The 25,537-nt window shown below is 53.3% G+C and overlaps 17 protein-coding genes across 17 annotated transcripts; 9 read left to right on the plus strand and 8 right to left on the minus strand.

The window, feature by feature from the left end:
- Positions 1-153: 153 nt before the first annotated feature.
- Positions 154-1,880, minus strand: BJX67DRAFT_167848 (uncharacterized protein). The gene is made up of 2 exons (XM_071025045.1): positions 1,189-1,880; positions 154-1,128 (listed from the first exon to the last, which is right to left on the minus strand). Exons 1-2 carry the CDS (start codon positions 1,708-1,710, stop codon positions 358-360), a joined length of 1,293 nt encoding a protein of 430 aa, XP_070890696.1. The 5' UTR covers positions 1,711-1,880; the 3' UTR covers positions 154-357.
- Positions 1,881-2,477: 597 nt separating this feature from the next.
- Positions 2,478-2,978, plus strand: BJX67DRAFT_167838 (uncharacterized protein). Its single transcript, XM_071025044.1, has one exon. It carries the CDS (start codon positions 2,630-2,632, stop codon positions 2,945-2,947), a length of 318 nt encoding a protein of 105 aa, XP_070890697.1. The 5' UTR covers positions 2,478-2,629; the 3' UTR covers positions 2,948-2,978.
- A 678-nt stretch (positions 2,979-3,656) lies between these two features.
- Positions 3,657-4,618, plus strand: BJX67DRAFT_377458 (aminoglycoside phosphotransferase family protein; the record flags this gene model as incomplete). The annotated part of the gene is made up of 3 exons (XM_071032113.1): positions 3,657-3,726; positions 3,780-4,133; positions 4,191-4,618. The coding sequence occupies 3 exons, from the start codon at positions 3,657-3,659 to the stop codon at positions 4,616-4,618; spliced, it is 852 nt and encodes a 283-aa protein (XP_070890698.1).
- Positions 4,619-4,630: 12 nt separating this feature from the next.
- BJX67DRAFT_342902 (F-box protein) lies at positions 4,631-6,481 on the minus strand. Its single transcript, XM_071028088.1, has one exon. It carries the CDS (start codon positions 6,437-6,439, stop codon positions 4,820-4,822), a length of 1,620 nt encoding a protein of 539 aa, XP_070890699.1. The 5' UTR covers positions 6,440-6,481; the 3' UTR covers positions 4,631-4,819.
- An 80-nt stretch (positions 6,482-6,561) lies between these two features.
- On the plus strand, positions 6,562-7,669 carry BJX67DRAFT_167866 (uncharacterized protein). The gene is made up of 2 exons (XM_071025048.1): positions 6,562-7,367; positions 7,437-7,669. The coding sequence occupies exon 1, from the start codon at positions 6,640-6,642 to the stop codon at positions 7,192-7,194; it is 555 nt and encodes a 184-aa protein (XP_070890700.1). The 5' UTR covers positions 6,562-6,639; the 3' UTR covers positions 7,195-7,367; positions 7,437-7,669.
- BJX67DRAFT_167857 (uncharacterized protein) lies at positions 7,326-7,939 on the plus strand. The gene has a single exon (XM_071025046.1). It carries the CDS (start codon positions 7,457-7,459, stop codon positions 7,802-7,804), a length of 348 nt encoding a protein of 115 aa, XP_070890701.1. The 5' UTR covers positions 7,326-7,456; the 3' UTR covers positions 7,805-7,939.
- BJX67DRAFT_167862 (NAD(P)-binding protein) lies at positions 7,940-9,383 on the minus strand. Its single transcript, XM_071025047.1, has 3 exons — positions 9,213-9,383; positions 9,082-9,137; positions 7,940-9,029 (listed from the first exon to the last, which is right to left on the minus strand). Exons 1-3 carry the CDS (start codon positions 9,241-9,243, stop codon positions 8,076-8,078), a joined length of 1,041 nt encoding a protein of 346 aa, XP_070890702.1. The 5' UTR covers positions 9,244-9,383; the 3' UTR covers positions 7,940-8,075.
- BJX67DRAFT_167868 (uncharacterized protein) lies at positions 9,117-9,903 on the plus strand. The gene has a single exon (XM_071025049.1). It carries the CDS (start codon positions 9,405-9,407, stop codon positions 9,807-9,809), a length of 405 nt encoding a protein of 134 aa, XP_070890703.1. The 5' UTR covers positions 9,117-9,404; the 3' UTR covers positions 9,810-9,903.
- On the minus strand, positions 9,459-11,125 carry BJX67DRAFT_342905 (thioesterase domain protein). The gene has a single exon (XM_071028089.1). It carries the CDS (start codon positions 11,119-11,121, stop codon positions 9,997-9,999), a length of 1,125 nt encoding a protein of 374 aa, XP_070890704.1. The 5' UTR covers positions 11,122-11,125; the 3' UTR covers positions 9,459-9,996.
- A 2,163-nt stretch (positions 11,126-13,288) lies between these two features.
- BJX67DRAFT_369796 (phytanoyl-CoA dioxygenase family protein) lies at positions 13,289-14,387 on the plus strand (the record flags this gene model as incomplete). Its single annotated transcript, XM_071030817.1, has 3 exons — positions 13,289-13,658; positions 13,714-14,154; positions 14,206-14,387. 3 exons carry the CDS (start codon positions 13,289-13,291, stop codon positions 14,385-14,387), a joined length of 993 nt encoding a protein of 330 aa, XP_070890705.1.
- Positions 14,388-14,679: 292 nt separating this feature from the next.
- Positions 14,680-16,383, plus strand: BJX67DRAFT_369797 (Zn(II)2Cys6 transcription factor; the record flags this gene model as incomplete). Its single annotated transcript, XM_071030818.1, has 6 exons — positions 14,680-14,708; positions 14,835-14,863; positions 14,926-15,435; positions 15,511-15,927; positions 15,977-16,183; positions 16,238-16,383. The coding sequence occupies 6 exons, from the start codon at positions 14,680-14,682 to the stop codon at positions 16,381-16,383; spliced, it is 1,338 nt and encodes a 445-aa protein (XP_070890706.1).
- A 684-nt stretch (positions 16,384-17,067) lies between these two features.
- Positions 17,068-18,063, minus strand: BJX67DRAFT_389196 (uncharacterized protein). The gene is made up of 2 exons (XM_071034474.1): positions 17,523-18,063; positions 17,068-17,445 (listed from the first exon to the last, which is right to left on the minus strand). The coding sequence occupies exons 1-2, from the start codon at positions 17,902-17,904 to the stop codon at positions 17,087-17,089; spliced, it is 741 nt and encodes a 246-aa protein (XP_070890707.1). The 5' UTR covers positions 17,905-18,063; the 3' UTR covers positions 17,068-17,086.
- Positions 18,064-18,497: 434 nt separating this feature from the next.
- Positions 18,498-19,965, minus strand: BJX67DRAFT_369799 (major facilitator superfamily domain-containing protein; the record flags this gene model as incomplete). The annotated part of the gene is made up of 4 exons (XM_071030819.1): positions 18,498-18,665; positions 18,715-19,156; positions 19,207-19,451; positions 19,504-19,965. The coding sequence occupies 4 exons, from the start codon at positions 19,963-19,965 to the stop codon at positions 18,498-18,500; spliced, it is 1,317 nt and encodes a 438-aa protein (XP_070890708.1).
- Positions 19,966-21,154: 1,189 nt separating this feature from the next.
- On the plus strand, positions 21,155-22,648 carry BJX67DRAFT_369800 (uncharacterized protein; the record flags this gene model as incomplete). The annotated part of the gene is made up of 3 exons (XM_071030820.1): positions 21,155-21,394; positions 21,449-21,964; positions 22,016-22,648. 3 exons carry the CDS (start codon positions 21,155-21,157, stop codon positions 22,646-22,648), a joined length of 1,389 nt encoding a protein of 462 aa, XP_070890709.1.
- Positions 22,649-22,705: 57 nt separating this feature from the next.
- Positions 22,706-23,253, minus strand: tpcK (decarboxylase tpcK; the record flags this gene model as incomplete). Its single annotated transcript, XM_071032114.1, has 3 exons — positions 22,706-22,775; positions 22,820-23,016; positions 23,065-23,253. 3 exons carry the CDS (start codon positions 23,251-23,253, stop codon positions 22,706-22,708), a joined length of 456 nt encoding a protein of 151 aa, XP_070890710.1.
- Positions 23,254-23,318: 65 nt separating this feature from the next.
- tpcL (anthrone oxygenase tpcL) lies at positions 23,319-24,100 on the plus strand. The gene has a single exon (XM_071025050.1). The coding sequence runs from the start codon at positions 23,609-23,611 to the stop codon at positions 24,032-24,034; it is 426 nt and encodes a 141-aa protein (XP_070890711.1). The 5' UTR covers positions 23,319-23,608; the 3' UTR covers positions 24,035-24,100.
- A 298-nt stretch (positions 24,101-24,398) lies between these two features.
- On the minus strand, positions 24,399-25,383 carry BJX67DRAFT_389200 (beta-lactamase-like protein; the record flags this gene model as incomplete). The annotated part of the gene is made up of 2 exons (XM_071034475.1): positions 24,399-25,172; positions 25,222-25,383. 2 exons carry the CDS (start codon positions 25,381-25,383, stop codon positions 24,399-24,401), a joined length of 936 nt encoding a protein of 311 aa, XP_070890712.1.
- Positions 25,384-25,537: the final 154 nt, after the last annotated feature.

Here is a 25,537-nt window from a genome sequence, read left to right on the forward strand (position 1 = left end):
TTCTGTTGCATTTGATGGGAGCCACCACGCGCATTCGTTGTAAATACTGTTGATTCCTCGTGTTTTGCTTGTTGAGCACTGTATATAGATTTCATTCAAAGGAAGTCATCTGTCGAAGTGTGTTCTCCATGTCTGCTGCCGTAGACCTGTTGGATCTATAGATCGGATAGAGACTTTGTCTCTCTGATAGTCTATCCCGTTGTCCTCATTTCCGCATGGCCATCCTAGGGAAAAACTGCCTTCAATTCATCAAGCCGAGATACTCGCTCGTCAGACCTCGGGAAGGAGTAACTATTACTTGTCTATCTCCTCTAGCGACGAAAGCAAGCGCGCCCTGCATATGTTGTCAACTAATTTTTAATCACCCTCCTCGTCGGCCCCTTCCTCTTCCTCACCTACTTCATTGGCCTGATCCGTGTTCTCCTCTTCCTCCTCTTCTTCTTCGCTCTCCTCCCGTGGCACGCCATATCCATCCATCCCCACATCGGACTCATCCGCCCAGTCATCCAGCCATGGCGGCTTTCGAAACAGCCCCCGCTTGAACACACCGTCTTCCCCGAGGACCCACTGGTACACAGTCCAGGCGAGCTCATCGCCCCTGTAGTCCATCCAGGACACCCTCAGCGGCACCCTGTTGAAGCCGTGGGCTGCCCGTTCCCACGTATAGCAGGATGGCTGTGTGACCCACGAGAAGTCGTAATCATGACCATCGGAATTATCCTCACTTCCTTCCTCTGCTGTCTCTGCGCCGCCCGGCCAGTCTATCTTCTCTTTTTCGCGGACATAAAGTTCATTCTCGGCGGGTTTATGGTCTTGAATAAGGTCCTCAAGCTCACCGTCACTGAGTGGCTCGTAGTTGAGCTCCTCCTGCATATCAGCAAACTCGGAGTCGTCTAGGTCGATGGGCACGATCTCCCACAGTGTGCGGTAATACGAGAGGACCTCGAGTCTGTTGAGGAATGCGGATTCTACGGGTCGAGAGTAGGCAAAGTAGGCAAAGAAGATTTCCAGGAATTCATCGTGGTTGAAGTACGGATACGATGAGTAGTCGCCTTCTCCCCGTGTCGCACATGTGATGTACAGCCGTTTTAGGCACGGGCTTTCATCAAGCACCTTGAAGGTGGCTTCCTTTTTCTCAATCAATATGGCTTCCCACAAAGCATTCATCAGGGGTAGGGTGGGACTCACGATTGACCCTTCTCCCTCGATATACATCCCGAGCTCCTCAAGGAGTGGGCAGTTTGCGATTATGCTTCGCAGCACATTGTGACTGTAAAATGACATACCGTGGATGTTGTTGGGATAAAAGAAGCGCCTGAGTGAATGGAAATGGCCTGCAAATTGCACGCTCGAGAGTGTCGACCACCGTTTATCATAATCAAGCAGATACAGGGCCTCTAGCCCTTCGAAGGACGAAATAAACTGGTCCAGGGGTTCGTTCTCGCAGTCTGTCTTGATCATTTTGAAGGAGATCTTGCTTTCCCTCAGATAGGTCCAGAATTCGGTAGCGCCCTCGTCAAAGTAGAAATGCCGATGGATGAGCGTCAATCGCCGGATTGAGTGGAAATCGAACGTTCGAATCCAGTTCTCAGTTACAAAGTCGTCGGGGACGCCCTGTATCTCGAGCTCGTCCAGTTTCATGGGCTCGGGCTCGTCGGCCATCACAAATCGGTAAATAAGCGGATAGCACCTGTCCTTTATACGGGCCATGCTGTAATCAAATGCATCGTTGCGGGCTTCATCCGAACCGTTATCGTAGTCGACCTCCGGCTCCCATCCGTCCGGGAGATGGATTCTCAGAGTCTTGAGCTGGTGGCGCAGGAGAAAAATTAAGTCTGCGGCATCGTCAACGGCCTTGTTTGTCCCAATATAGTACAGACTCAGGGAGGCCAGATTTTCGGTATTGAGGATTCGAATGTCAGGGTTATACGGCGACGGGTAGTCTATGGTCAGTTGCTTGAGTGAGTAGCGATCTTCAGGAAACAGGTGCGTAAAAGCCGACAACCGATGCTCTGACAGTGCCCGGATGATCCCATTTGAAGGATAGGCAATGACCAGCCACCTGCATCCTTGTCAGTTGGCGCGCATATCATCACGCATGACCAGGTACGTACTCAAACTCAGCAAGGCGCTCCATAAAAGGGATGGCGGCCTCGAGCAAACAATTGATGAGAAACTGGATGCCATTGCGCTCGTCAAGCAGGTCGTCAATACCTACTCTTTCCGAGTTCCGCAAGAGGGCCTTCAGGACGACACTCCAGTCGCCCTCGTTCACCACGCTCAGCTTCTGAACATGGCGGCACTGGCCCTGGGAATTTCGAGACATGCCCTGTAATTGCGCGAGGCATGGTGGGAGAGGGCCATGGGACCGTGACAAGGCATCCTTGCTTGCATAGACTGCGCTCAGGTTAATGGTGGTGTGCTTGTAGATCAGCGGGATGGAGTGGGCGTGGAGATATTGGCACGTCCGGCTCAGGGATGCCAGATCAGAGACCGAGTCCACCTGAAAGGAAATTAGTCATGGATAATTCCCGGCCAAAGGGTCAGACACGGACGCCATGAACAATGTCTTGTACGACTTCCGATGGGAGAGCCTGCATTCTGAGTTCGGGATGAAAGCTGGAAATGGATGCGAAATGCGTTCGTTGGAGACCCCTCCCTCCAGACACGTGACTCGTATTGGAAGGCAAATCGGCAGGCTTTTCTGACTTTTCTTTTCTTTCTTGCTTTCTTGCTTGCACCGAGCTTGCTTGTGAAAGAAGGTCGCTTGAAAATAGGGATTATTGGAGGCTCAACCTCCTTTGCCCCTCAACCAAGCCAATCCGCTGTGCCGGTGGGGACGCGAAATGCCCTCAATGCTCCTCCTCCTCTTGCATTTGTCGTCGGGAGCGGAAACACAAAAGACAATAATGGAAAGAAAAGAAGAAAACCTTCTTTGGAACAATGAGCTGGAAAAAGAAGGAAAAAAAAAAAAAAAACTCCTAACTACAATCAATGCAGTCACACCCGATTCTGCAAGTAACGTCTATCCACTCCCCCCAGCATCCACAGCAGAAGGGGGTCAGTGCTAAGAGAAGCAGTTTACACAAGAGTATATGAAGGCGTATTCCGAGGCAGTCGTAGAAAAAATCAGCAACTCCGTTGCGGATGCGAGACGTCGTTCTCCTCACTTTGGCGAGCCCGGATGTCGTATTTCTCCTGAGAGAACGCCATGGACGGAGACGCCGGTTCGCTTTGCAATCAGAGTCAGAACGAAGCTGGTCTGGGGAAGAGGGGAGTTGTTTCTCTGTTGGAAGCTGCTCTGAAAGCGAGAGAATTTCTTTCTCCGTTTGATTCTTGCGCGGCAATAATCGTCTGAGGTTGGGCATGCTGAGGTTGAGAGGAAGCAGCGGGGGAGAACAGGTGTGTCGCGTAAAGGTTGACTATTTTGCAGAGAGCCTCTTCAAGATAAAGAATGATAAGACGGCAAAACGCGACCGTAATCATCAAAGGAAGTGTTGTCAATCGTGGATGAAGAAGGGAAGGGGAAGCAGGAGTCTCGTCAGTCTCGTATCAGTCCTGCGAGCCACCGGTCAGGTGCCGCTTCTCAGATGCTGGTGTGAACCTGTGCTCTGTTCTCAGCTTGGAGCAAGAACCGGGGCAGCTTCTTCTTGAAAATGCCAACTACATTCCAAGCCGAAGCATCACGGCTCCCTCAAGCAACGGCAACAGAGATGGACTTCCGCGGTTCCTCCCCTTTTTCAAAACTCAGCCAGATCAAAAACGCCTGCCAAGTCCAGCGGAGGTGACGGCTCGTTCAAAAGACTTCAAATCTACACCTCAACCCGCACCAGTCAAATTCGACAATCTCAATCTCATCGTGAAGTTTGGTCCTCATGTGGTGGTTGAAGAGGCTTTATGCCTGCGTATACTTCAGAAAACCCTCGCTGATACAGTTCCTGTACCAGAAGTGTACGGCTGGAGAGTCGAGGGAGCCTATGCATGTATTTATATGGAGCTGATCCAAGGAGAATCATTGTACAATCGATGGGATTATCTCGGTGATCGAGGTAGAGCGTCGATTTGCCATCAGCTTCGCGATATTGTTTCGTCACTTCGGGAAGTTGAACAAGATCCGACGGATCCATTTATTGGTACGTGCTTCTCGAGAGGTAGATGGATAGGCGACTGTTGACTGACAAACATCATAGGATCAATTACTCGTCAGTCTTTACTCGATTACGTCTTTCAGGGCATGCCACCAGGAGGCCCTTTCAAGAGCATTAAAGATTTTAATGACTGGTGTTCTTCGCTGCCTCAAAACTGGCTGCCGGATTCTCGAAAATATGCAGACCTTTATCGACCTTTCTTACCAGACACCGGAACGATAAAGTTGACCCATGGAGATCTACATCAAGGTAACATCATGATCTCTTCCACGAGCCCTCCCCGTATCCTTGCGGTGATTGACTGGGCTCACGCTGGCTGGTATCCCGACTACTGGGAGTATTGCAAGTCTCTATACACGGCCAAATATGATGGCGAGTGGCGCAATATCTGGATATCCAAATTCTTGAGCCCACATACGGCCGAGTTTGGTGTTTTCGCCGAGTATATCATGCAGGTGGGAGCTGTATAAGCTGCAGGAGAGCTATTTTCCAATTTTACTGCCGCTTAGATACACGGCTGTTCAACCCGGTGTCAACAAGTCGACGAATATACTCCATTGTGCATTCCTGGCCCCTTTTGTTGGTTGACAAACAATCATGTGGCAAAATAAAAGCTCAACTTGAGGAGCCATAACGGATTATAGTAACTACTTGTCATCCGAAGACAGTGGCTAGATAAACTTCACCCTAATCCCGGCAGCCTCGCACATCTCCGTCATCCTCGCCGTATGCCCTCCATCCCAGAACTCATAACCCCCTTTAATGGTGATCTTGCGAAGGCAAGGTGTCGAAGAAGCCCTCGACTCAACCAAGAACCTCTCAAATTGAGACTCTCGCCTTGACGCAAGCGCACCCCAATTGCTCGGGTGCACGACGCAATCCGCCAGAAAATCATCGATGACCAACGTCTCCAGGTTTGGTGGTAGTATATCTCCCAGTCCATTTGCATTCAATGCATGGGTATTTCGCTCGGTCAGAAGTACCCATGGGATGATCAAGGTTTTTAATCTCAGGAACTCCCTCAATGATCCGAAGTCACCGTGAATCTCTGTGCTGGCAGCCAGCCATGTACTCCTAGAGTCTATTACAGCTTTTGACAATGCGGACTCATTGCGCCTCTCTGTTAATTTAAGCCACTCCACGGATTCCCTGATGCGATACACTGCAGCGAAGAGCGAGCTGCACTCGAAAGTCGTCGGTTCAGGAAGCCACATGTGGATATATGCGAAGTCTGTGAGTGAGGGAGTAAGGGACAAGAACTCCTCAAGTACATGATCTGAGTGATGCAGATAGAGGGTTAATTTTGTGAATGGCAAAGAATCCATCGACTTTTGCATCGAAACAAGACATGAGAGCAACCCTATGGGGGCCGGACCTTTGTACTTGCGCAGGGTCGGCGTGGTCGAGAGGATTTGGGAGATGTTCCTCATTGTTGAGGTCGCCTGGCTGGTCCTAACAGCGAATACATTCTCTGGTTCCAGACGGCTCTCAGGACCTGGACGATCTATACTGAGTTTCTGAAGCCGGCGGAAAGATGGGATTGGGAGTGGGAGGGTTGAAGAGTCAACAGATCTGGATATGGTGGCGAGAATCGGATCTAAACCCTCCGGCCCAATCTGCAAATGCTCAACATTTGGGGTCCATGCGAGCAAGAGCCCCCCCCATATATGTGTCTCTGTTGTTCGTAGACGGTTGAGCCAAAGGGGATCCGAAAGGGGTCCAGACTTTGGCCACGCTGCATCCAGATACCGATCCACATCGGACCATTCAAATGAATTTAATGGCTTCAAGGATAGCCACCGACTGTATGGATCATGCGGGGGTGTGTATAGGCGCACAACCTGGACATACTCGCCCAGTTCAGGTCGAGTCGCAAGCGTGCGCAGCAGGTGGATCGGGCGTTCATGTCGCGACCATGAGAACGACACCTGTCGGTATAATAGGGGCTCCGAGAATCCCTGGAAGAGACGGTTAACATGGAGAGCTGCAAGTAGGTCTTTTCTGCCGGAGAGGTTGGAAAGAATCTGACACCATATCTCTGGCGGGAGGGCTGGCGTTGGATTTCTGCTTGGCCTGGGGCTGGTATTCTTGGGGTCGGATCCCTTTTTTTCCAACCCTCGTTTCTTGGTAGATTTCTTGATAAACCGACGGATGGTCTCCATTGAGAGATGATGGCAGTTTGTTTGCTCAGTCTCGATCGCGATAGGGGGAGTCTCGGAATCAGAGGGGATGAAGGTGTTGAACTCGCTACAACAGGCTATCGAGGAATATTCCTGTGATCCCTTCGGCATTCCGTGGGTCGTTTTGGGGAGGGTTGAAAAACGGGAGGGGGCGCAGCAAGGTGCTGACACTCCTTTTACGAGGACCAAGGCTCTTCTGGATTTTTGAAGAATATCTTTTCATCTTTGAGCCAGTCACGCCCTCTTGGGCTAGTCTGTCGAGTCTTCGTGTGGGGAATCGGCAAACAAGAACACAACTGAGCCCTGTACTCATGACGCAGGCCAGCCTGCCCAGATCTCCCACACCTTCGTTCATTAATCTATCATCTATCGTTGCCACGACCAAGTTTTCATTCAACTTTCGAAGGCTGGCAATATTAGACGGCTCAAGGCCTCCGACTGTCACCACGCGGCACCGTATTAGTTTTTCCCACCTCATCCGGCCAGCCTGTGGACGAAATATTGCCACCACTCAACGTCGAACGGACTCAATCAATGATTCCTGGACCCCGGTTGAGTATATGCCTCACGAGTCCGTAGATCAGCCTTATGGTTATCGTCCCGGAGGATATCACCCCGTATCTATCGGAGACTGCCTGAGTGATCGTTATGATGTGGTTCATAAGCTTGGCTTCGGTTCGTACTCAACGACTTGGTTGGCAAGAGATACGATTATGATGAAGTACGTGGCTATAAAGATTGCCATTGCTGATGCAGAAAAGTCGGAGAGTCAACTACTCAACACTCTAGCACCCTCAGAGCCAAGAGACAAGGGAACACCCTGGAGAAGATCTGATCTCTCGAGTGTTAGATACATTTCCCCTTGATGGGCCCAATGGAAGGCATCGATGCCTTGTGACAGAACCTGGAATGATGACACTAGCTGAGGCAAAAGATGCATCGTATACTAGGCTTTTTAGGATGCCTGTGGCCAAGGCTATTGCGGCCCAAGTTATACAAGCTATTTCTTTCCTACATGGCCGAGGGGTAGTCCATGCTGGTATGTTGATTCCTGGAGCATTATTCTCGCAGGCATTATAGGTACACCCTACTTACAGATTTGTTACAGACCTCCATTCCGGAAATATAATGTTTCGCTTACCAAAAAGCATAGACCATCTTTCTCCAGTGGAGTTATACCAGAAATACGGTCAGCCAAATGTCGAGCCATTCGTGCGCCTTGATGGCAAGCACCTCTCCGATGGAGTTCCTCCTCATGGCATTGTGCCCATTTGGCTAGGGAACAAAAGCGAGCTTGTGACCCTGTCCGAGGCCAAGATCTTTATCACTGGCTTTAGAGAGTCGTTTCTGCCATCTACTACTCGTCGCCACTGTGGATGCACTGGGCAAGCAGCCAAACGAGTGGTGGCAGGAATGGGCTGCGCGAGGAAGATGGTTCACGGAGGAGGCTCAGAGAAAATCCGAAGGAGCAGGTAAACCTTTGATTCATCGCTTTACTAATTCTATACAAGACCCGCGGCGTGAGAGTGCATCGGAAGGCATAGGAGAAGCCGAGAAGAGCGCCCTGCTTACTATGTTACGGGGAATGCTGGCTTTTAAGCCAAACGAAAGACTCACAGCGAAGGAAGTCATTGAGTCCGAATGGATGCAGAGATGGGCTCTGCCAGTGCTCGGAAAGTAGCCACATAGATGCGACAGACTAGAGGGAGAGGATGAAAGACACGCTACAGTTACTAATTATCAACAGTTAATGGTTAAATGGCAACTCTCCTCTTTCTGCCATGCTGATTCCAGCAGCTGTTGCATCGTCCAAGTCCTCCACAGGCAGGTTCAGGAGATCGTTGTGCAGTTCGCGACCATGATAGTCACCGTCGCCCGTTGGAAAGAACAACCGGCTGTATATCATCTTGGGAAAAGCCGTCCAATCGCCCTCACGCATGGCGTCCCAGCCATTCTTCCACCGCACCTCCGCGGACTCCTGTGTAATCGTCCAGTCGGCGTCTGTTGTTCCAGTCACTCGCTTCACACTCTCAAACATATCGCGTTGCGTCAGGCGGAAGCTCGCGATGTAGAGGGCGGAGTTGCAAAACTGCGACAAGGTGGGTGACGTGTCGGCTTCGTTCTCAGGCAGTTCTTTCAGACTCAGCAGGCTGGCAATGGCTCGGCCGCACTGGGACCAGGTGGTCGTGTTGAGGGGCACATTCCCGTCACCAAAGAGCGTAAACGTGCGCTTCTGAAAGTCGAACCCGAAGCGGGCCGGTCCTCCACCGAGACTGAACTCGTACCAGGAGTTGCAGGCAAGCCGCAGGGTAGAGCTGACGCCTAACCGCTTGATTTCTGCGTCGACTTGATCACGCATCTCCAGCATCATGCTGTCGCGGAGGAGGGGTTCGTTGGCGGGGTCATGGCCGTACCAGTTTGGCAGGATATATGGTACCTGTGCTTTGGCAGCCGCGCGGAGCAATTTGAGGACATTGTCTCGTGGCACCCTGACAGACATGGTGATCAAGAGGACTTGTTGTCCCTCTAGGGCGGACACAAGCTCGGCATTGTCGTCTTCGCTCTTGGTATAGTCGACGCGGAGCACTCTGAGCCCTTCAGGAAGGGTGCTCGTGCTACTCGGGCGCGTGATTGCCGTGACGATATGTTTGTCAGTTTTGAGAAGGTGCTCAGTGAGATATCTGCCGATCTGGCCCCCAGCCTAGTAGAATGTCAGTGATACCTGTGAGGTGAGCGGGCTGTGCGGGACCTACTCCTATGATGGCAACCCGTTCGATGCGGTTAGAGGAGCCCGAAGGCTGGTCTTTGGCTGCCATTACTGTCAATGGAGGTTCATACCCAATGGATGACTGGCCGGAACAAGCAGAGTCAGGGCCAGATATACCTGTGCGGGCTGCGGAGATAGGGGTTAACATGGCCCATCGTCCATTATCTCCTCCGCTTAACAGCGAATATCCTGCTAAGACGCTGTTCAAGAGGTGAAAGAGGAGTCGAAGAAAATTACCGGATTCTTCAGAGGGAATGCTCGTTAATTCTCCAAAGATTCTTAATTAACCTCGTATTTCGATCATGTGTGATGACTCAGGCCAAGAATGAGTTGGCCTCCCCAACTTCTCATCTCTCTCCAGAAGCAAATCAAGTCAGTCAAGGCCGTCAGTCAATATATCTTCTGTCCACTGGTGCTCACACAGACCGTCAAGTCATGTCGCACACCCTCCCCTCCACCCTCACAAAAGAGGTCGCGAAGCTCGCAAGGCTCTCCAATCTCCAGAACGCACTGCCGGGCTCGATGCGCTCTCTTCCCGTCGCTGCCATCGTCGCTGGGGGCGTCCTCGCCAAAGTCACTGGCACGTCGAATACTGTCGAAGAACGCATGCTGGGCGTCGAGGAGATGATTACCCTCGATAAGCCTGGCCACGAGCAACGGCACGAGAACGACCAGGGTGCCCACAGGCACAAAGGTCAGGGACAGTACACCTGAAGAGCATCAAGCACAACTCTCCACTCCTTGTAAATTACACACATCTCCACTCTTCTCTCCTCCTCGGAGGCGCATGTGTTATGACTTATGACCGTGACGAACGATACGAATATTCGAAGCTGGAATGTCGGTCGCGATAGCCATGCCGCTCGCTCGTCAGGAATGGGGCAATATCCGCGCCGAACTTCTACGACACGAGGGCGAATATTTCATTCCGAAACCTCGCCGCATCGCTAATAAGGGATTCTACTTTGGTCGCAATGTCTCGAGCAGACGCCTCGCCCACGAAGAAGAAATGGTTACCCGATACTGGCAAGCAGAGCCTTCCTGGGGCAGAGTGTACCAAATCCATCAGTTGCTGCCACTTCTGCGTCCCCTGCACACGACGCAGCCCTTGTTTTCCAATCATGGTTTCCAATTTGTATGTCAGCAGGAACCCCCAGCTCGCCTTATCTGCAAGGGCATGGCTCGCATCGAGGCTACTGGTGGGGTATAGAGCCGAGATGAGAGGGTAGTTGGCCACGTCCAACACACGGGTGTCCTCTTCATGGGGCACTTCGTCCTGTACAAAAGCTCCTTTCCCGTCGTACTTTAGCCCCAATCCGATTATGTTGATCGGCGTTCCTCCAATGTATTCGCGCAGGTAGATGTCCTTGGGAATGATTTCGCGGCCTCCGTTTAGTCCTTGCATTTCAACCAACTGGTGCCAAAACACATCTATATGTGGCGGAACGCGAAAATAACCCGCGGGACTACATTGTATCCCCGGAGGAAGCGGCCGTATGCTGGAAAACCCCGGTGTAGCCGCGAAGCTGATGTACTGCAGGACCTCTAGTCCGCGCTCTTTGGCGGCGATGTTGAACGGCACAACCATACGACCACCCATGCTCCATGAGATCAACACAACTGACCGGAGGGGCAAATCGTTTTCCTTGATGATCTTCTCTGTAGTAATGGCTGCCTGTCGCCCCCAGTCGCGGATTCTAAACCCCGCGGCGGTGGCTGGCATGATGCCGGGGTCCGTTTCGAGCGGATAAGAAATGGAGAGGACTCCATATCCAAGGTTGGAGAGCCAATATGCCAGAAAGTCGCTTGGCCTCGATCCACGATGACCGCCGTAGAAGACACGCGCTAAATGCAAGCCTCCAGTGACGCAAACTATCAAGGGTTTGCCTTGGCTGGTGCTGCCTGGCTGATAGCGATAGAGAGTTGGGTAACCCGCGACGGTGTCCAAGATTTCTCCTGGGTACAGCAGTGGGTGGTCCATAACATGCGAGTATCTTCCCAGATTTACTGAGGACTCGAGGCACATCCTCCAGCATTGAAGCCAGCGAGAGTTGAGGCTTGCATGCCGATGTCTCCAGCCAGAGCGGGTTGAGCGAGCGGATTAAAGATGATCCGGGATGAGAGAAAGGAGAAAGTAAATCCGATGTTTATGACTTCCAGAATGGGAAGGCGTGAACGTCTCCCGAGGTCCCGAGGTCCCAGGGCTCCTGGTACATCCCAGCATTGTTGATGAGAACCTCCACCCTTCTTTCCGCAGAAGAGATCTCGTCATCAGTCTGAATGTCGATCAGCACGGGCGACAGCGTACTCGACAAGTAGGGGAATCCTGATGTGACGCGGCTCGTGGCACGGGCCTTTGCAGGCCGACAAGGTCATGATGAGGCTCGTGCGAGTTGCTTCAAACGGGGACGATTTGGAAGCTAATTAACGTATCCTCTCAGTGTCGGTGGCTATTCCACGCCTGAAACGGGATATTCTTCCCGGTGGGGGCTGAATGACGGCCAGAGTCGGTCGCCGGCAACAATCGACCCTAATGCTCTCAAAAACCAACACGGAGGGCCTCTGGTAATGTCGGACATACAACTCTCTGTCATTGTTAAGTCCGTGCGCCGCGATTGATCAATTTCGACCCCATGTCGCTGTGTGGAGATGCTGTTCCGTTGGTGTCGTGTCTGTGGAGGGCAATTTGGCGCTTCTTCGTACCAGCTCTGAGACATTCAAAGCGAAAGCCATATTTTACGAGGACTTTTGATCGTATTCCCAACCGTCGTATTCGGCAAGATCTTCGATGTCAGCGACGTATAGCTCACTGAAGAAAAGAAACGATGCTTTCATGAAGACAAGGCCATTGGAGGTGAATGCCATTGCCACACTACAGGTCAAAAGATCTTTGTATGAAAGCACTGAAGTGGCGGAGAGATGAACTATGTTTCTTTGTTTTCATTGCCCTACTTTGAAAGAAATCAACAATGCTTGCAACATGGAGTGCATTGTTTGACTGGGGTTTGGCCATATACGTCCGAATGTATATATAACCGGCACCAGTTGCTGCTTCCAACAACTATGTGACAACCTCTTACTTTGTCTTATTTACTCAACACAACGGACAGCAACATCATGCCTCGCCTGAATAACTGCCCCGTCTGCGCAAAAGTGCCTCGTTACAGCTGCCTCGCAGAGAAACACGTGGTGACCTGCCCCAGCTGCTGCACGCTCTACTCGCCGTCGAAGCACCGACGCTGCATGTGGTGCAACGAGGAAGAGGAGATCGACTGGGACCATGAGTGGTGGATGGAATTCTACGAAGAGTATGTCCGAAGTAAGGAGGACGGTTGGAAAGGAGCTTGGGGCACTGTGCGCGGCCGTCGTTGAAGCGGTGGCGAGGTACGTAGGCGAAATATACTAACTCGAGCATTACTAGTATTAGTATTCTTGTACAGGATATCATGTAATTTAAATAGGGTACAAATAAGGGGTCAACACTTATTTTAAATACTCACCACCTGACGCAGGTTTTGTGGGTGCCATTGTGAAACTCTGGCTGTAAGAGCGATCCTCGAGCGAGCATCATAACCAATTTCTTTGCAAACTATTTCACAATGGCATGTACGCCTGGAGCGGTCACATTTGTGCCAGCTGATTGCGGTTCTATCATCACCAGGAAAGCGACTGGGATTTTGAAGAGTTCAGTACGTGCATCTGCAAAAATAGATACTAATCCTATCATACGTAGCCTGCAAAGGAAGGTCAGCGATAAACTTTCCAGGGCGGACAGGGCGGTGATAGTAGAACTGGCAAATCTCCTCATTCATGGGTTTCAAGCTCGAAGTTCTGGACTGCCAGTTGTACTCACATTCCCTGTTGAACCAGATAAATTCTACAACCGTCATTGCTGTTTTCCATTCGACACGACAAAGAATCTGATCCTATTGCACAAGATTTAGTACATCATCTTTGTGCAAAGGCGAAAGGCAAATCAAAGGCGAATGAAAGGCGACTGGGGCCAACAATCTCCGGGCATGCTTCATCACTTCTCTTATTGCATGGAACGACCCAGGAAGCATTCTATTCCATCGTTGTAGATAAATAATAGGGCTAAAGGTCTCCCTCTCTCGACCATAAAATTCTCTTCACTTCATCTCCTTTTGCACACCCAAGCGAACACATGGACACAACAAACAGTTTCAATCAAGATGAACCAACTCGTCTTCAAAACACCAGCAGTGCTCGGCCGCCTCTGTCAAACCCGAAGTGTATCGACGCAGCTAGGTAAACTTACGAGCCACCCGATTTCGATTCGGCCGTCGAATGGCGAAATTCGAAATGCACGACTGTCTCCCCAGAACCTAGAGGTTGCGATGCGTAGTCTCCATCGTGATGGGCTCGTCGTCGTCGAGAACGTTGTCTCTCACGGTTGCCTCGATCGCCTGAACGAGAAGATGATTGAAGACGCATATTCCCTGCAGGCGAAAAAGGGGAATAGTCCGTATAACTACAACCGCGGGAATATTCAACAGGACGCGCCTCCAGTGATGAAACACTTCGAACCAAGCATTTTCTTGAGTATGTCCAAAAGATGGTTCCCGGATTCTGCGTATCCTGTCTAATCTTCCTGGAGATCCCATTGCCACGCAGATCACCTCGTCGGCCCTGGGCCCCAGTCCAAAGTGGACGTTCTGCTCTGGGAACTCGGCCATGCCACCAACGAGAGACAGCCCTCCTATGTCCCAGCCTGTTCATTCGGACGCAGACTTCGCGCATCCGTCCCACCCGTTTGCTTACGTGGTTAACATCCCTCTGATTACCATGACTCCTGAAAACGGCTCCACGGAGGTGTGGCTAGGGACGCACGCGGACACGGGGCTACATGTCCAAGAAGGGCTACACGGCGAGCGAGCAAGCGGGCGGATCAAGCTCGATGAGCTTGAAAAGCGCCGTGCCATCCGGCCCCCTTGTCAACCTGTGGTACCAAAAGGTTCCATTGTGGTCAGAGACTTGAGGCTTTGGCATGCGGGAGTTGGTAATCAGACCGAGACCCCGCGAGTCATGCTGGCATTGAGTGGGTCATTTCATTCCCCCTTGTCGAAGTGAAAGACCTAACATTCGACAGTTCATTTTGCTTCCTGGTACCGAAATCCCATGAAGCTGGAGCTCGCAGATGATCTCAAGCCTCTGATTGAGGGTCACAGGGACTTGGAGATTCCAGTGAGCTGGGTGAGCGAATCCGAGGCAACTTCGCGGTACTTGAACCGTGGATTTGGCAATGCGTACGATTTTAACCAGCATCCTTGAAGCGAGGACCCAAAGGAATTCCCTGTGCGATATATTTCAAATAGAACCAGAGTGTCATTGGATGTGCATATCTTGAGCTGTCAGTGTTCGCTTCGCAGAGCTGGCCTTCAAAGACAAAGGATGATGAAATGACTTCAAAGTCCACGTAATAATCGCGAAAGGCGAGGTTTGGATGTCGGGGTTTGGCGAATTGAAAAGCGAATCCACAGAAGTCTCTCAGCGAATAATAAAGTCTCGCGAAACCCCTCGCTTTTTGTCTTTGCTCTTCGCCTTTGACCTCCAGCCACGCACAATGCCGCGACCACTGTCGCGAAATCGTGAGTCTTGTTATCCCTCGACTATTGGGCGATTAAATAATTTCAATTGACCTTTGATATTAGGTTGGTGAGTTCTTCGAACCGTGGTGGTGCTGACCCTTTTCCCGCCTATCCCTGCTGACGTCTCCAGCCAACAATGCAGATCGCGGAGGATAAGATGTACGAATCCAACATCCAGAACCTGATATCAAAGCTGACCACAGCTCCATCTTGACACGAAGGCGATGGATCACGGCCGGTCTGCGCACCCTGCCAGCGAGGGGCCCGCGGCTGCCAATGGCCCCATCCCCAGCCCGCAACGACGTCGTCAAGAAGCCCCCAGCCCTCTCACAGCCCGAGTCCATTGGGCCCAGCTGCTTCCAGCCAGCCCGAGTACACTACGACGCAGGATCCTGAGTATGCCCTCCAGGATCCACGGGTTGCAAAAATTTTTCGCCACTACGTCGACAATCTCGCTGGATGGTATGACCTGAATGACAGTAGGCGGCATTTTCAGGACGTCGTGCCTTGCCGGGCTCGATACAACCCGCTATTGCTCAGTGCGATTCTCGCCTTTGCCGCGGCCAATCTCCAACGCACTTCCCCCGAACATGGCTATCTCGAAATCGCCGAGTTTTACCACTTTGATAGTGTGCGACGGCTGATATCTCTCACTCATAATGTTGACGAGCTTCCGATCGGGGAAACACTAGCCGCTATCTGCCTCCTCCGTTCGTATGAAATCATAGCGCGTGAGTCTCTTACATTGAGTGTCATCTTCAGAAGCCATGACAGAAGCCAGCTCACGCGAATTGCCTAATAATTAGAGAATGTCAGCTCCCAAAATCACCTTCAAGGATGCTATTCTCTTTTGGCTAGTCGGCACATCCGGCTGACGACAGACCTGCTCAGTGCCGGGTTCTGGAACTACCTGCGCGAAGACATCACCGTGTCCCTCATCGAGCAGCGCGGTCTGATGATCGCACTGTCTGATCAACATCTCCCTCCAGAACCTGCAGGCGACGCCGATTTCGCTAATTCCATCACGTTCCTGCTCGGGAAGGTCATAAATAGGTGTTTCTCGATTGAGTCTCCTGCACTAGATCACTTCGAGTGGGAGACCATCAAGGCCGATTTAGACCACTGGAAAGCGTCCCTTCCCCCGTCTTTTGGTCCGATACACACTCCCGATTTGAGGAAGCAGAGTCACTTTCCATCTCTGTGGACTCTACGGTGCTGGCATGGTAAGGATGCTTCAACATTGTATTTTCCATCTTCTTCTCACGTTATTAGCCTCGAGTCTCCATTACTACCACACAGCGATGAGCATTCTTTGGCTGGCCGAGCCGGCTACTCAACCGTTGAATGCGCTCCAACGCATGGGCCAAGTCGACAACTTACGTCGCAAATTAGAATACCACGCCACTGAAGTTTGTGCATTGGCCTTTACGAGCGACTCGGCACCAGTGTGGGTTAATGCCTTTGGACCGATTGCCTTCTGTAAGTGCCATCTAATCCCGGCTGGACGTTGCGTCTGATTGGATGCATGTACAGGTGGCCCGTGGCTTCAGAATCCCCAGATGCGTATAGAAATGACACAGGAGTTAGAAAGATGGGGGAAATTGACAGGATGGCCCGTGTCCATTATAGCTGACGCGCTGTCTCCACCTTCCAGCTCTGTACAGATGACCGAGGTTTGAATGTATTGCACCGTCTCTGGATTTCCGTCAAGAAAGCGGCCAAGATCTGCCGGACTTCGTTGCCTTCTTAGTTTGGTCTCTGGTGTATGGAGCCGAAGAGGTTGCCTTAGCTTTGTATCAGTCTGGGCTCTTTCGCCTGCCTAAATGAAATGGGAATAACGGCGGCTCAGTCTTCACAATGCTGCCTTTTGTGCTGCCATCGTTGAAGCCGTGGCAGGCGGGTATGCGAAATATACTAACTTGAGCATTGTTCTCGTCCAGGGTATCATGTAATTTTAATAGGGTATAAATGAATGGTCATGAATATCTCTCTGGATGAGCTATTCCCGTATATACAATCGTGATAGGATCTATAAACTTCGCAGGCCTCTACATCAGCACTGAATCTTCCTCAGGTCGTATACGAAATGCCCAGAGAGTTCGTTTCCATTATGATTGACAGCCGGCATTCCCCTGAGCAGCGGCGCAGTCGCATCGAACGTGCCGAGCGGGGAGGTAGAATATCTACCAAGTGGTCAACAGAATGACTACTTTTGGTGCGAATACTTCGTCGATTGGGATCCTCAGAGTAGCGCAGTACCATGTAAGACTCCATTTGACTGACCAGCAATGTCTTTGAGCGGGTATACAAACACCATGCAACAAACTAACCCTCCTTTTCGAAGACCGTAAACGTCTTTATGACGAGGGAATCGGGACACCGTTATCGCCTTGCCTCCGCGGGCATCTCGTGTGCAAGTGTGTTTGGATCCGCCGATAGCTCCGCCCTAACAGCATTGTTATCCAGCTCTCCTCCGTAGACCCCCTTGTACTCGTGCCGGGCGCCCGCATTAGGGCTGAGGATGTGCGCGGGCTGTGGTTGCCGCCGCCGTCGTCGTCGCAGAAGGAACCAAACCAAGGCGATGATGAGCGCGAGTCCAGCTACCCCTCCGATGACACCGCCGACAATGGCGCCAACATTCGTCGTCGACGAGCCTGATTCTGAGTTGGATTCTGGTACCGGCGTTGTGGTGGTTGACGAGGTCCCTAGCGCGGGCGGTGTTGTTGAACTGGATGCAGTGCCTACCAAGTCTCGTTGTTAGTCTTCTGCATTTTCTCTGCTATTTTAATATGCTATTTGAATATTGGAATGGGCTCACCTTCTGCAACGGGCACCAGAGCGTCTCTGTATTTCCCCTTGGGCAGACCGTCGGCGCACCCAACACCATTGGTGCTCGTCCCGTTATATTCCAGATTCGTGGCCAGGAAGCCGGCAGACGAGCTGAGACAGCAGAACCAATGGCCATTGTGGTTGTACAGGTCCCAGGTTGCGTTGTTGGCGCAGTGCGGGTCCTCCTCGATGTACGCAGAGCACCCTGCCGTCGTGGGACAGCAGGTATTGTCGTCTGAGCAGTGAGTGCCCTCGGGGCAGCAGTTGTACCACTCGCCCCACGGGTGCGAGCACTCCTTTTCCTTCGCTGTGCAGGTGCCGTTTCTGCGCAGGGCGAAGCCAGAGGGAGGGCCGTAGTCGCTGGCGTCCATTTTGCTCTCGGAGACGGTTGTCGTCGACACTTCTCAGGACAGAGGAATCTGGGAGAGGATCGCCTGGAAACGTGGAAGGGAAAGGGGTCAGCTCGGAAGCAGCTGGGGGCCAAAAGCGGATTCTGCCTCGTGTGAGCTGCAGCCATGGCTTTAGATCGTCTCAGATCGTCGGTTTGGAATGAGTGTGGAGATCCAACAGCGACTGACAGGACTCACTGGCTGTCGAACGGGGGGCCTGAACCACCAATGGATGCGCATTACACGGATCCGCAGAAGCTTCTTCAGACAGAGCGTCAGCACAGCCTGAGAATGGAGGGTGTGTGCCGGGCGGCTCTTGCGGTGGTGGCCTTTCTCGACTGCGGCCAGGAATTTTCATTTCCTCGAGCATGAGGTTTCATGAATCGGAAGCACGATGTCGCGGACGAAAGGATTCATATTGTTTCTCCAGCATCACCGGCCTGGAAGACAGGCTCGGCTCGTCAAATATCAATTTTGCGGGATCACGTCAATTATATAAGACATATTTTGCTCTCACGAATCAGCCACTCATTGACTGATACCTCTCAAAGCCACCTCATATTCGCTTTGCACGACTACACTCTTGCGAGGATCTTGCGGTTCATCATCAGACGGACAATCATGACCAACCCGGCGCTTGCGAGGCTCAGCGAGCCAGCGTAGAAGAATGCCGGTCTATACGCGGCGAGGCCCCCTTCTGTGCCTCCGTAAGCGTCGAAAAGATACCCAGCAATGGGCGATCCCTACGACATGTCAGAATGATGAAGGTACTTCGTTGCCAGTCTGATTTACCAAAAAGTAGCCAAACGTCCACGACGTCGCCAGCATCGACATAATATTAGCTAGCTGTCCGTCTCCAAAAACGGCGCACACGACGACAGGCATGAGACTGAAGAAGCCTCCAGAGCCGATTCCACTCAGGATCGCAAAGAAAATGAGCAGCCCGAGCGAGTTCGCGAACGGCCACAGCGCGATGGTGCTGAGCCCGATGAGCGTCAGCGAAACGAAGAAGCTGTTCACAGGGCCCAGAAAGGCATCTGCGCCGAATCCCATGCCGATACGGCCCAGAGCAGAGGCGAGATTCCAGGCTGCGAGGATGGCAGCGGCGACTTGGCTGGACAGGCCGACGGAAGTGATATAGAGCGGGAGGAGGAAGGGAGGGACGAAGAGGGGGAAAGTGGCGATTGCACCCATGACGAGCATAATCAGGAACTTGAGGCTGCGGAAAAGGTGCCTGCTTTCGTTAGGAGGAGATAGTATTGACGGAGAACGAGAGAAGACTACCATTGCACAGTTGATACAGCCCGTCCACGACCGGCTGGGGCCTTGAGGAAGTACGACGCAGGAAGCATGATGCCCCATGCCGCTGCTCCGAGGATCTTCAACGCAGTCGCCAACCCAGTCTTCTTTATCAAGCTCTCCATCGTAAGGGCAATCACGGCGGACCCGACACCAGCGCCGCCGTAGACAATGCCTGTCGCCAATCCACGCCGTTTCTTGAACCACAGCGAGGGGACTGTGGCCGCTGGCTGTGGGAGATCTGTTAGCATGATATTGACCTCGCCTTCTGAGCCAGCGTACCAGAAACGTCATCGCAGACCCAAGACCAAAGATAAAACCCTGGGTGACGAACATGGCAGGCAGCGATTTGGTCGACCAGCCCGCGGTGAACTCTCCAAGGCCAAGGAGAACCCCTCCAAGACACGCTGTAAGCCTGTAGCCTGCAAGACTGATGATCCGGGCGATGAGCATCCCAGACAGAGGCGCTATTGCTGCACCGAGCGATCCGATGAATGACAGGGTCGAGACGCTGGCGAGCCGCGCCTCCGCGAGGTGAAGCTGCACAATCCCATATGAGTATGTCAACCCAAGATACACGAAGAACATGCACGATCCAGCGATGGCAACCGGCCAGCCTTCTTTCCGGTCCCAGTCGCTCTCCGGGGGAGGGGGCGAGGCGCTCGCAGGCTCGAGGCCGCTGTCCGTTTCGGGAGCATCCTGTGCTGGGGGGTTTCTCTCGACGCTGCTCAGCTCAGCTCGCATGATGGATGGTCCCCTGGCAGGTTCTGTGCGGAAACTCCGTGACATGGGAGGGAGGAGGTTCTCAGGGATTTTATCACGAATACGAGCGCTGTCATCACAACGAAACCCAAAACGCGCCCTGCCATAACTGAGTGGGGTGAGCTGGACGAGTCACGATCAGTGAACCGTCAGCCGATACGAGACGGGGGCTTAATAAGATCCTCCGGCAGATTGCCGGATTCAATCGTGAAGCTGCTATTTAGAGCTCCCAAGACCCCCCACGCCTGAGGTCATCGAGCCACTGCAGATACCACGAGCACTGCACTGCACATCTTTACGATGTGATTGCCCTTTTGCGCCTGGTCTCCGGCGGAGTCCTGGTTAGGCACGGCGGACAGGATCCGGACTGTATCGCCGAGGAAGATGACTATTGGCAGGTCTCCTCCCTCACGCAGTGCTTTTTCTTGGAGCTGTTATCGCTTCATTCACGCGCAACTTGCGAGATAAGCCGTTGAGGAGTCTGGCCGAGTCAAGCCGAATGCCCTCTTGTCCATGGTGAAGCACGTCAACTCGTCAGAGGAATTCGTCATCCTGTGCGGCTGCTATCGAAGTTCTCTTTTGCATTAGCTCCGCGCTCGGGTGCAGGGGGCGATGAGGGTTTCCTGGAGCATTTCGTAGAAAGCCGTGCAGACAAGCGCAGAAGAAGTGGCAGAGGTATCTCACTAGACGCCCTGGCCTTCGACATGTGTTGCTGTTCTGTCCTCCCTTGCCTGCTCTGTGCTGGGCTTGCTTGCGCGGTTACGGATGGGCCTCTCCTCGGAGGAATTGGGGACCCTACTGCAGAGCAACAAGGGCTACGGCAGCGCTATGACAGCGCTATGCCAGGGTCTTTCCGAGGCAAGCGGCTTCCCCCACCCTGGCGTCGTACTCTGGTTCCTCTGCCACGCCTGCAGGCGGCCTGCGCACTGCGTCTGGATGGCTGTGCAGAATCCCAACTGTCGCTGGTCAAGCTCGCAAGATGCAACCGCTTGCAGGGGTTATTTTCCGTTGCTGCACCCGTCTTACTCATCCTGCCGTGTCACCTCAGCCTATATCTTGATCTCGCTGCCTGAGCGTTTTCGCCGCCGAAGCTGGCAGGCGAGACGTGCGGCTCCACGAGGTAGATTCCCCTCAGTTGTCATTCGTCGTAATTCTCCGAACCCCCTGTCCAATGCCTGGCGTCGCAATGGACGCCTTGACCAAGCTCGAAGCCCAGAGCGAACAGCTGGCAGCCGCGATCAAGGGCTATATCAAGCATCGCCGCGAGGTGGAATCGTCAGACCAGCTCCGGGCAAATCCCGACGCAAACAAGGAGGTCAACCGGACCAAGTCTGCGATCCATGCCAGCATGGCCAACATAAAAACGCTCCTCGGTGGGCCGGGGGAATTACTCCAGGATCTTGCTCGCCAGGTGTGTATTCCCCTCCTCTCCTCCCCGGGTTACCAGTGTTTATGGCTCCTCTAGGTCGAGGTCGTGGCGTGCCTGAGATGGCTCGCAGAGTATCAGATTCTGGCCTGCATTCCCGCTGAAGGGAGCATGGCGATTCAAGACCTCGCTGACTTGGCGGGCGTTCCGGAAATCCAGCTGCGCCGGGTGATCCGTCTCATGGGCACATCCGGCTTCCTCCAGGAGCCTGTGCCAAACTATGTATCTCATACGCCACTCTCGGTGCAGTTTGTCACCAACCAGTCGTGGCTCGACGCGGCGGTCTTCATGGCCGAGTTGGCTGCTCCAGCGGCATTGCACATGCCCACCGCGACACATCGGTTTGGCGGCTCACGGCATCCAACGGAGACCGCGTATAGCCTGGCGCTCAACACGCTACAGCCTTTTGGGGCAGCCATCCAGGAGCGGCCGAAGCTGGGCCGTCAATGGTCCGCGTATCTTCACAACGCAGTGGGATTACATCAAGAAAAGGAGATCGCCGAGATGCTGTCACAGCTCAAGTGGTCGAGCCTTGGTAATGCATTTGTAGTCGAGGTAAGCAGGGACACGCGGACGTCCATCACTTGCCCCTAACCTGTGTCCCAGGTTGGCGCACAGTCCACCTCGATGGCCCATCATCTGGCAAAGAAGTTCCCTGCCCTGCACCTGATCGTGCAAATCGACCACTCGAGGGCCTCCACGCTGAACCCGGACTACCTGTGGCCAGGCGAGATGATGAACGGGCTGGCCCGGGACTTCACAGCGCAACTGGACCCGGAATCAAGCGACCGGCCCAGCTCCGCGAGCAGTCGCATCACCGTCACATACCGCTCTGCGGGCATGCCGCAACCAGTTGTCGATGCAGCGGTGTACATCCTTCACCTGCCGGTGCTCTCTACAAACGCCGCAGCCGTGGCCGAGGGGATGGACATCGTCAAGACGGAGCTGCAGGACTATCTAGGCATCCTGCGTGCCACGGGGGGCATCCTGCTCATCCCCACGGCCAATCTGCTGCCGGAACCTGGGAGTCTCTGTGACCGGCACTTTGAGGCCGTGGCGCGCGCGCGAGACCTCAGTTTTCTCCAGCTGGCGAATGAGGGCGAGATGGAAATGACGGAGCTACTCGGTGCAATCGAGACCACGCGGGATACGCTGGGGAGGCTCGTCATCACGAACCAGCTCCGCTCACATAACGGGCTGACGGTGTGTCTGACGTTGAAGCATGAAACATATTGTTAGGTACGCGACAGGATAATGACATGTATGATATCTAGATGTTTTGAGAGCTTTATGAAACTAGCAATCCTTGAACCCATCGACCACCTCGCCGTCTCTGACAAACTCCTCGATCCAGCCGATTGTCATCCTGTAGAGTTAGCATTCGCCTGATGTGCCATTCAGCATACGTACATGCTTCTCTTAGTATCGGCAAACTTCTCATGGTCACCGATCAGATGCTCCTGGTACCATGGGTCCTGCTTCATGCGCTTGTAGTCCTCGAGATCCTTGAAGACCACCTGGCTGAAGCAGTCGAAGTCTGCAACGTTGGCCATCTGACTGTCGTACAGCTGGGACATCAAGGCCCGAGTCGAAGCCTGGTTGTGAATCTGGACAGATGAGCGAGCCAGTTACCTGTGGTATGGCAGTAGGCTCACCTGAGTCCATCGCTTCACGCCGTACTTGACCATGAGCCCCTTGGTCATGGGCGCGGAGATGTTGACCATATGATTGCGGTAGTCTTCCTCGCTCATCCCGGGCTTGCGGTACCCGCAGATGGTCAGACAGAGATACTTGCCCTCCGTCGAGCCAGACAGCTGGGGAACCTCGGGTTCGGTGAATGCCATGGTGACAACGATAAACAAGACAATGATAAGTGGTTACTGTTAGTTGCAGGACGAAGAGAAGTTGCGTGAGACGAGGCACGGCGTGATACTTTAGCACGGGTGTGATTCCTCCGCAATTGTCCCAGACTTAGACCGAGAAGTCGAGGAGATAAATATATCGTAGTGATCTGGATTGTCTTTTCCGCGAACAACGCGCATCACTCTCTCGCTCCTCATCCGAACACAAAGACCATGGCGCCTCCAGAGCCACCGAAGATAGGCGTGCAGGCCACTGCTGTAGTCACCGGCTCCGCGCTATCAGGCAAGCAGCGTATTCCCCGTGGAGAGGTCACGATTAACACATTCCCCAGGCGCCATGCTGTGCCTCTCAGCCATCGCAGTCCCCGTCTTCCTGGACACCAACGCCGACTCGGGCCAACTCGTCCGCCAATGGTCCCGGACCTACCACTACGGCCATATCATGCTGCCGGCGTTCTGCATCGCCACGTGCAGTCTGTACGCATACGCCGGTCTCAGCAGACGCGCAACGGGCCGCAAGGACTGGGGGGTCTACGCAGCAGCGGGCGTCGCGACCATCGCGATGGTGCCCTTTACTTGGGTCGTCATGACGCCGACGAATAACACGCTGTTTAGTTTAGAGGCGGCGTCTGCGCCGGCAGAGTTGGATGCTGTGCGGGCGCTCGTGGTGCGGTGGTCGTGGCTGCACGCGACCCGGTCGCTGTTCCCTCTGCTCGGGGCAATTGTGGGGTTCAGGGGGTTACTCCGGGAGCTTGGCCTGTAGATTAGAAATCGAATCCCGTCGGGAGCTTGGCCTGGAGATTAGAAATCGAATCCCGTCGTTCAAAGCCTGCAAATCCCCCGAAGCTTTGAAATTGCGTTGCATCTTCTTTTCGGCCTGATTGGTCAGCACAATTGGTCCGATGAGTCAGCAGCCGGCGTGGTGAGTCAGCAGTGCATGACGGAGTGCGCTGCATAACTTGTGAACTTGTGATTTATGATCGTTGATCTCTGATCGATGAATCTATGAATCAACGGACTATTGGTGGAGGAAATGCTATTTCTGGGACATTGTTGCCAAATACGAGCCCATAAAATACAGTCTAAGACAGATATTCTATGCAGACATGATACAGTGGCCGTACCGTCTAGACAGCCTCCAGGGCAAACCACCGCTTGACACCCCCCCGAACCTCGAATGCGACGGCGCCATCCTCGGCCAGTTTCCTCAGAACCTCATCCATGAAGGGCTCGAGGGCGAGCTCTCGCACCCCGGCGCCCACACCATTCCCGTACATGCTGGCCACAAGTTCCTTGACCGTCACGCTGCGCTTGCCCTGCTTGGCCTGCACCAGCACTTTCAGCACCTGTCGTTCGCGCTGCAGCTTCCGAGCCAGCTCGCCCTTGATCTTCGTCCGTAGATTGCTAATGACAATCCCGTGGGCAGGGTAGCCCGTGAGGCAGTCCTGCGCTTGCATCTTGTACAGTGTGTCCATCCAGGTGCTGAGATGCTCCACGGCAGATGTGCCGTGTCCGAGGATATTATCCCCGGTAAACATGCCGTGTTCCTCCTCGAGCACGAAGCACATGTGGTCGCTGGAGTGGCCGGGTGTGTGCACGGCACGCACCGTAGCGCCCTCAACGCGAAAGATCTGGCCGTCCACAATCGGCTGTTGCGTCTTGCTCGGGGTGTGCTTGTAGATTGCCGATGAGAGATGCGGGTACATGCGAATCAGATCGGGCACTCCACCCGTGTGGTCGCCATGCCAGTGCGTAAGAAGGACATGCGAGAGCGTAATTCCGCGTCGGGTCAGGGTCTCATGGATGAGGTCTGCCCAGTCGGGAATGCCCTGGCCTGTATCAACGATGAGACGTTCTGAGCCGGTCCCGACGATGAATGTATTTGTGCCTTGTAGGGTAAACTGCGAGAGGAGTTAGTTTAGCTGTACACAATGCTGGATCTCGACGTACCTTTCCCGGGTTCTGGCCGAGCACTCGAAGTACTCGAGGGCTGACCTGCTCGACATCAGGCAACGGGGGCAGCGCTTTCTGCTGCCCCTCGAGATAATCCTCAAAGGCACAGATGTTGAGAGCCTTGTTAATCTGGCGGTACCCTCCCTCGCCTGGAGCCATTGTGGTCTCTGAACTGTTGAATCGTCCTGCAGAACATGGGTCCAGATCGAGGCGATGTGTAATGGCACCATATATGCAAGGGACGATCATCGGGCATCGGACAAAAGCTCTTTGTCTTATCAATTACACCGGCAAATGCGCCGTCTTGCTGGCA

The sequence above is a fragment of the Aspergillus lucknowensis genome (genome assembly GCF_044049455.1).
Source record: "Aspergillus lucknowensis strain CBS 449.75 chromosome Unknown BJX67scaffold_3, whole genome shotgun sequence".
Lineage (NCBI taxonomy): Eukaryota > Fungi > Ascomycota > Eurotiomycetes > Eurotiales > Aspergillaceae > Aspergillus > Aspergillus lucknowensis.

Bases quoted from the DNA above. Each gene is read 5' to 3' on its own strand.
- BJX67DRAFT_342905 (XM_071028089.1), bottom strand. From the start codon at position 11,121: ATGTGCCTCGAGTCCTCAGTAAATCTGGGAAGATACTCGCATGTTATG.
- BJX67DRAFT_167866 (XM_071025048.1), top strand. From the start codon at position 6,640: ATGACGCAGGCCAGCCTGCCCAGATCTCCCACACCTTCGTTCATTAAT.
- BJX67DRAFT_342902 (XM_071028088.1), bottom strand. From the start codon at position 6,439: ATGCCGAAGGGATCACAGGAATATTCCTCGATAGCCTGTTGTAGCGAG.
- BJX67DRAFT_167848 (XM_071025045.1), bottom strand. From the start codon at position 1,710: ATGGCCCGTATAAAGGACAGGTGCTATCCGCTTATTTACCGATTTGTG. The intron at 1,129-1,188 runs GTGAGTCCCACC...ATTGAGAAAAAG, and splicing joins TCGAGGGAGAAGGGTCAATC to GAAGCCACCTTCAAGGTGCT.
- BJX67DRAFT_389196 (XM_071034474.1), bottom strand. From the start codon at position 17,904: ATGGACGCCAGCGACTACGGCCCTCCCTCTGGCTTCGCCCTGCGCAGA. The intron at 17,446-17,522 runs GTGAGCCCATTC...GAGACTTGGTAG, and splicing joins TCTGGTGCCCGTTGCAGAAG to GCACTGCATCCAGTTCAACA.
- BJX67DRAFT_167868 (XM_071025049.1), top strand. From the start codon at position 9,405: ATGACTCAGGCCAAGAATGAGTTGGCCTCCCCAACTTCTCATCTCTCT.
- BJX67DRAFT_167838 (XM_071025044.1), top strand. From the start codon at position 2,630: ATGCGAAATGCGTTCGTTGGAGACCCCTCCCTCCAGACACGTGACTCG.
- tpcL (XM_071025050.1), top strand. From the start codon at position 23,609: ATGCTGTGCCTCTCAGCCATCGCAGTCCCCGTCTTCCTGGACACCAAC.
- BJX67DRAFT_167862 (XM_071025047.1), bottom strand. From the start codon at position 9,243: ATGTTAACCCCTATCTCCGCAGCCCGCACAG. The intron at 9,138-9,212 runs GTATATCTGGCC...CAGTAATGGCAG, and splicing joins TATCTCCGCAGCCCGCACAG to CCAAAGACCAGCCTTCGGGC. The intron at 9,030-9,081 runs GTAGGTCCCGCA...ACATTCTACTAG, and splicing joins AACGGGTTGCCATCATAGGA to GCTGGGGGCCAGATCGGCAG.
- BJX67DRAFT_167857 (XM_071025046.1), top strand. From the start codon at position 7,457: ATGTTTCGCTTACCAAAAAGCATAGACCATCTTTCTCCAGTGGAGTTA.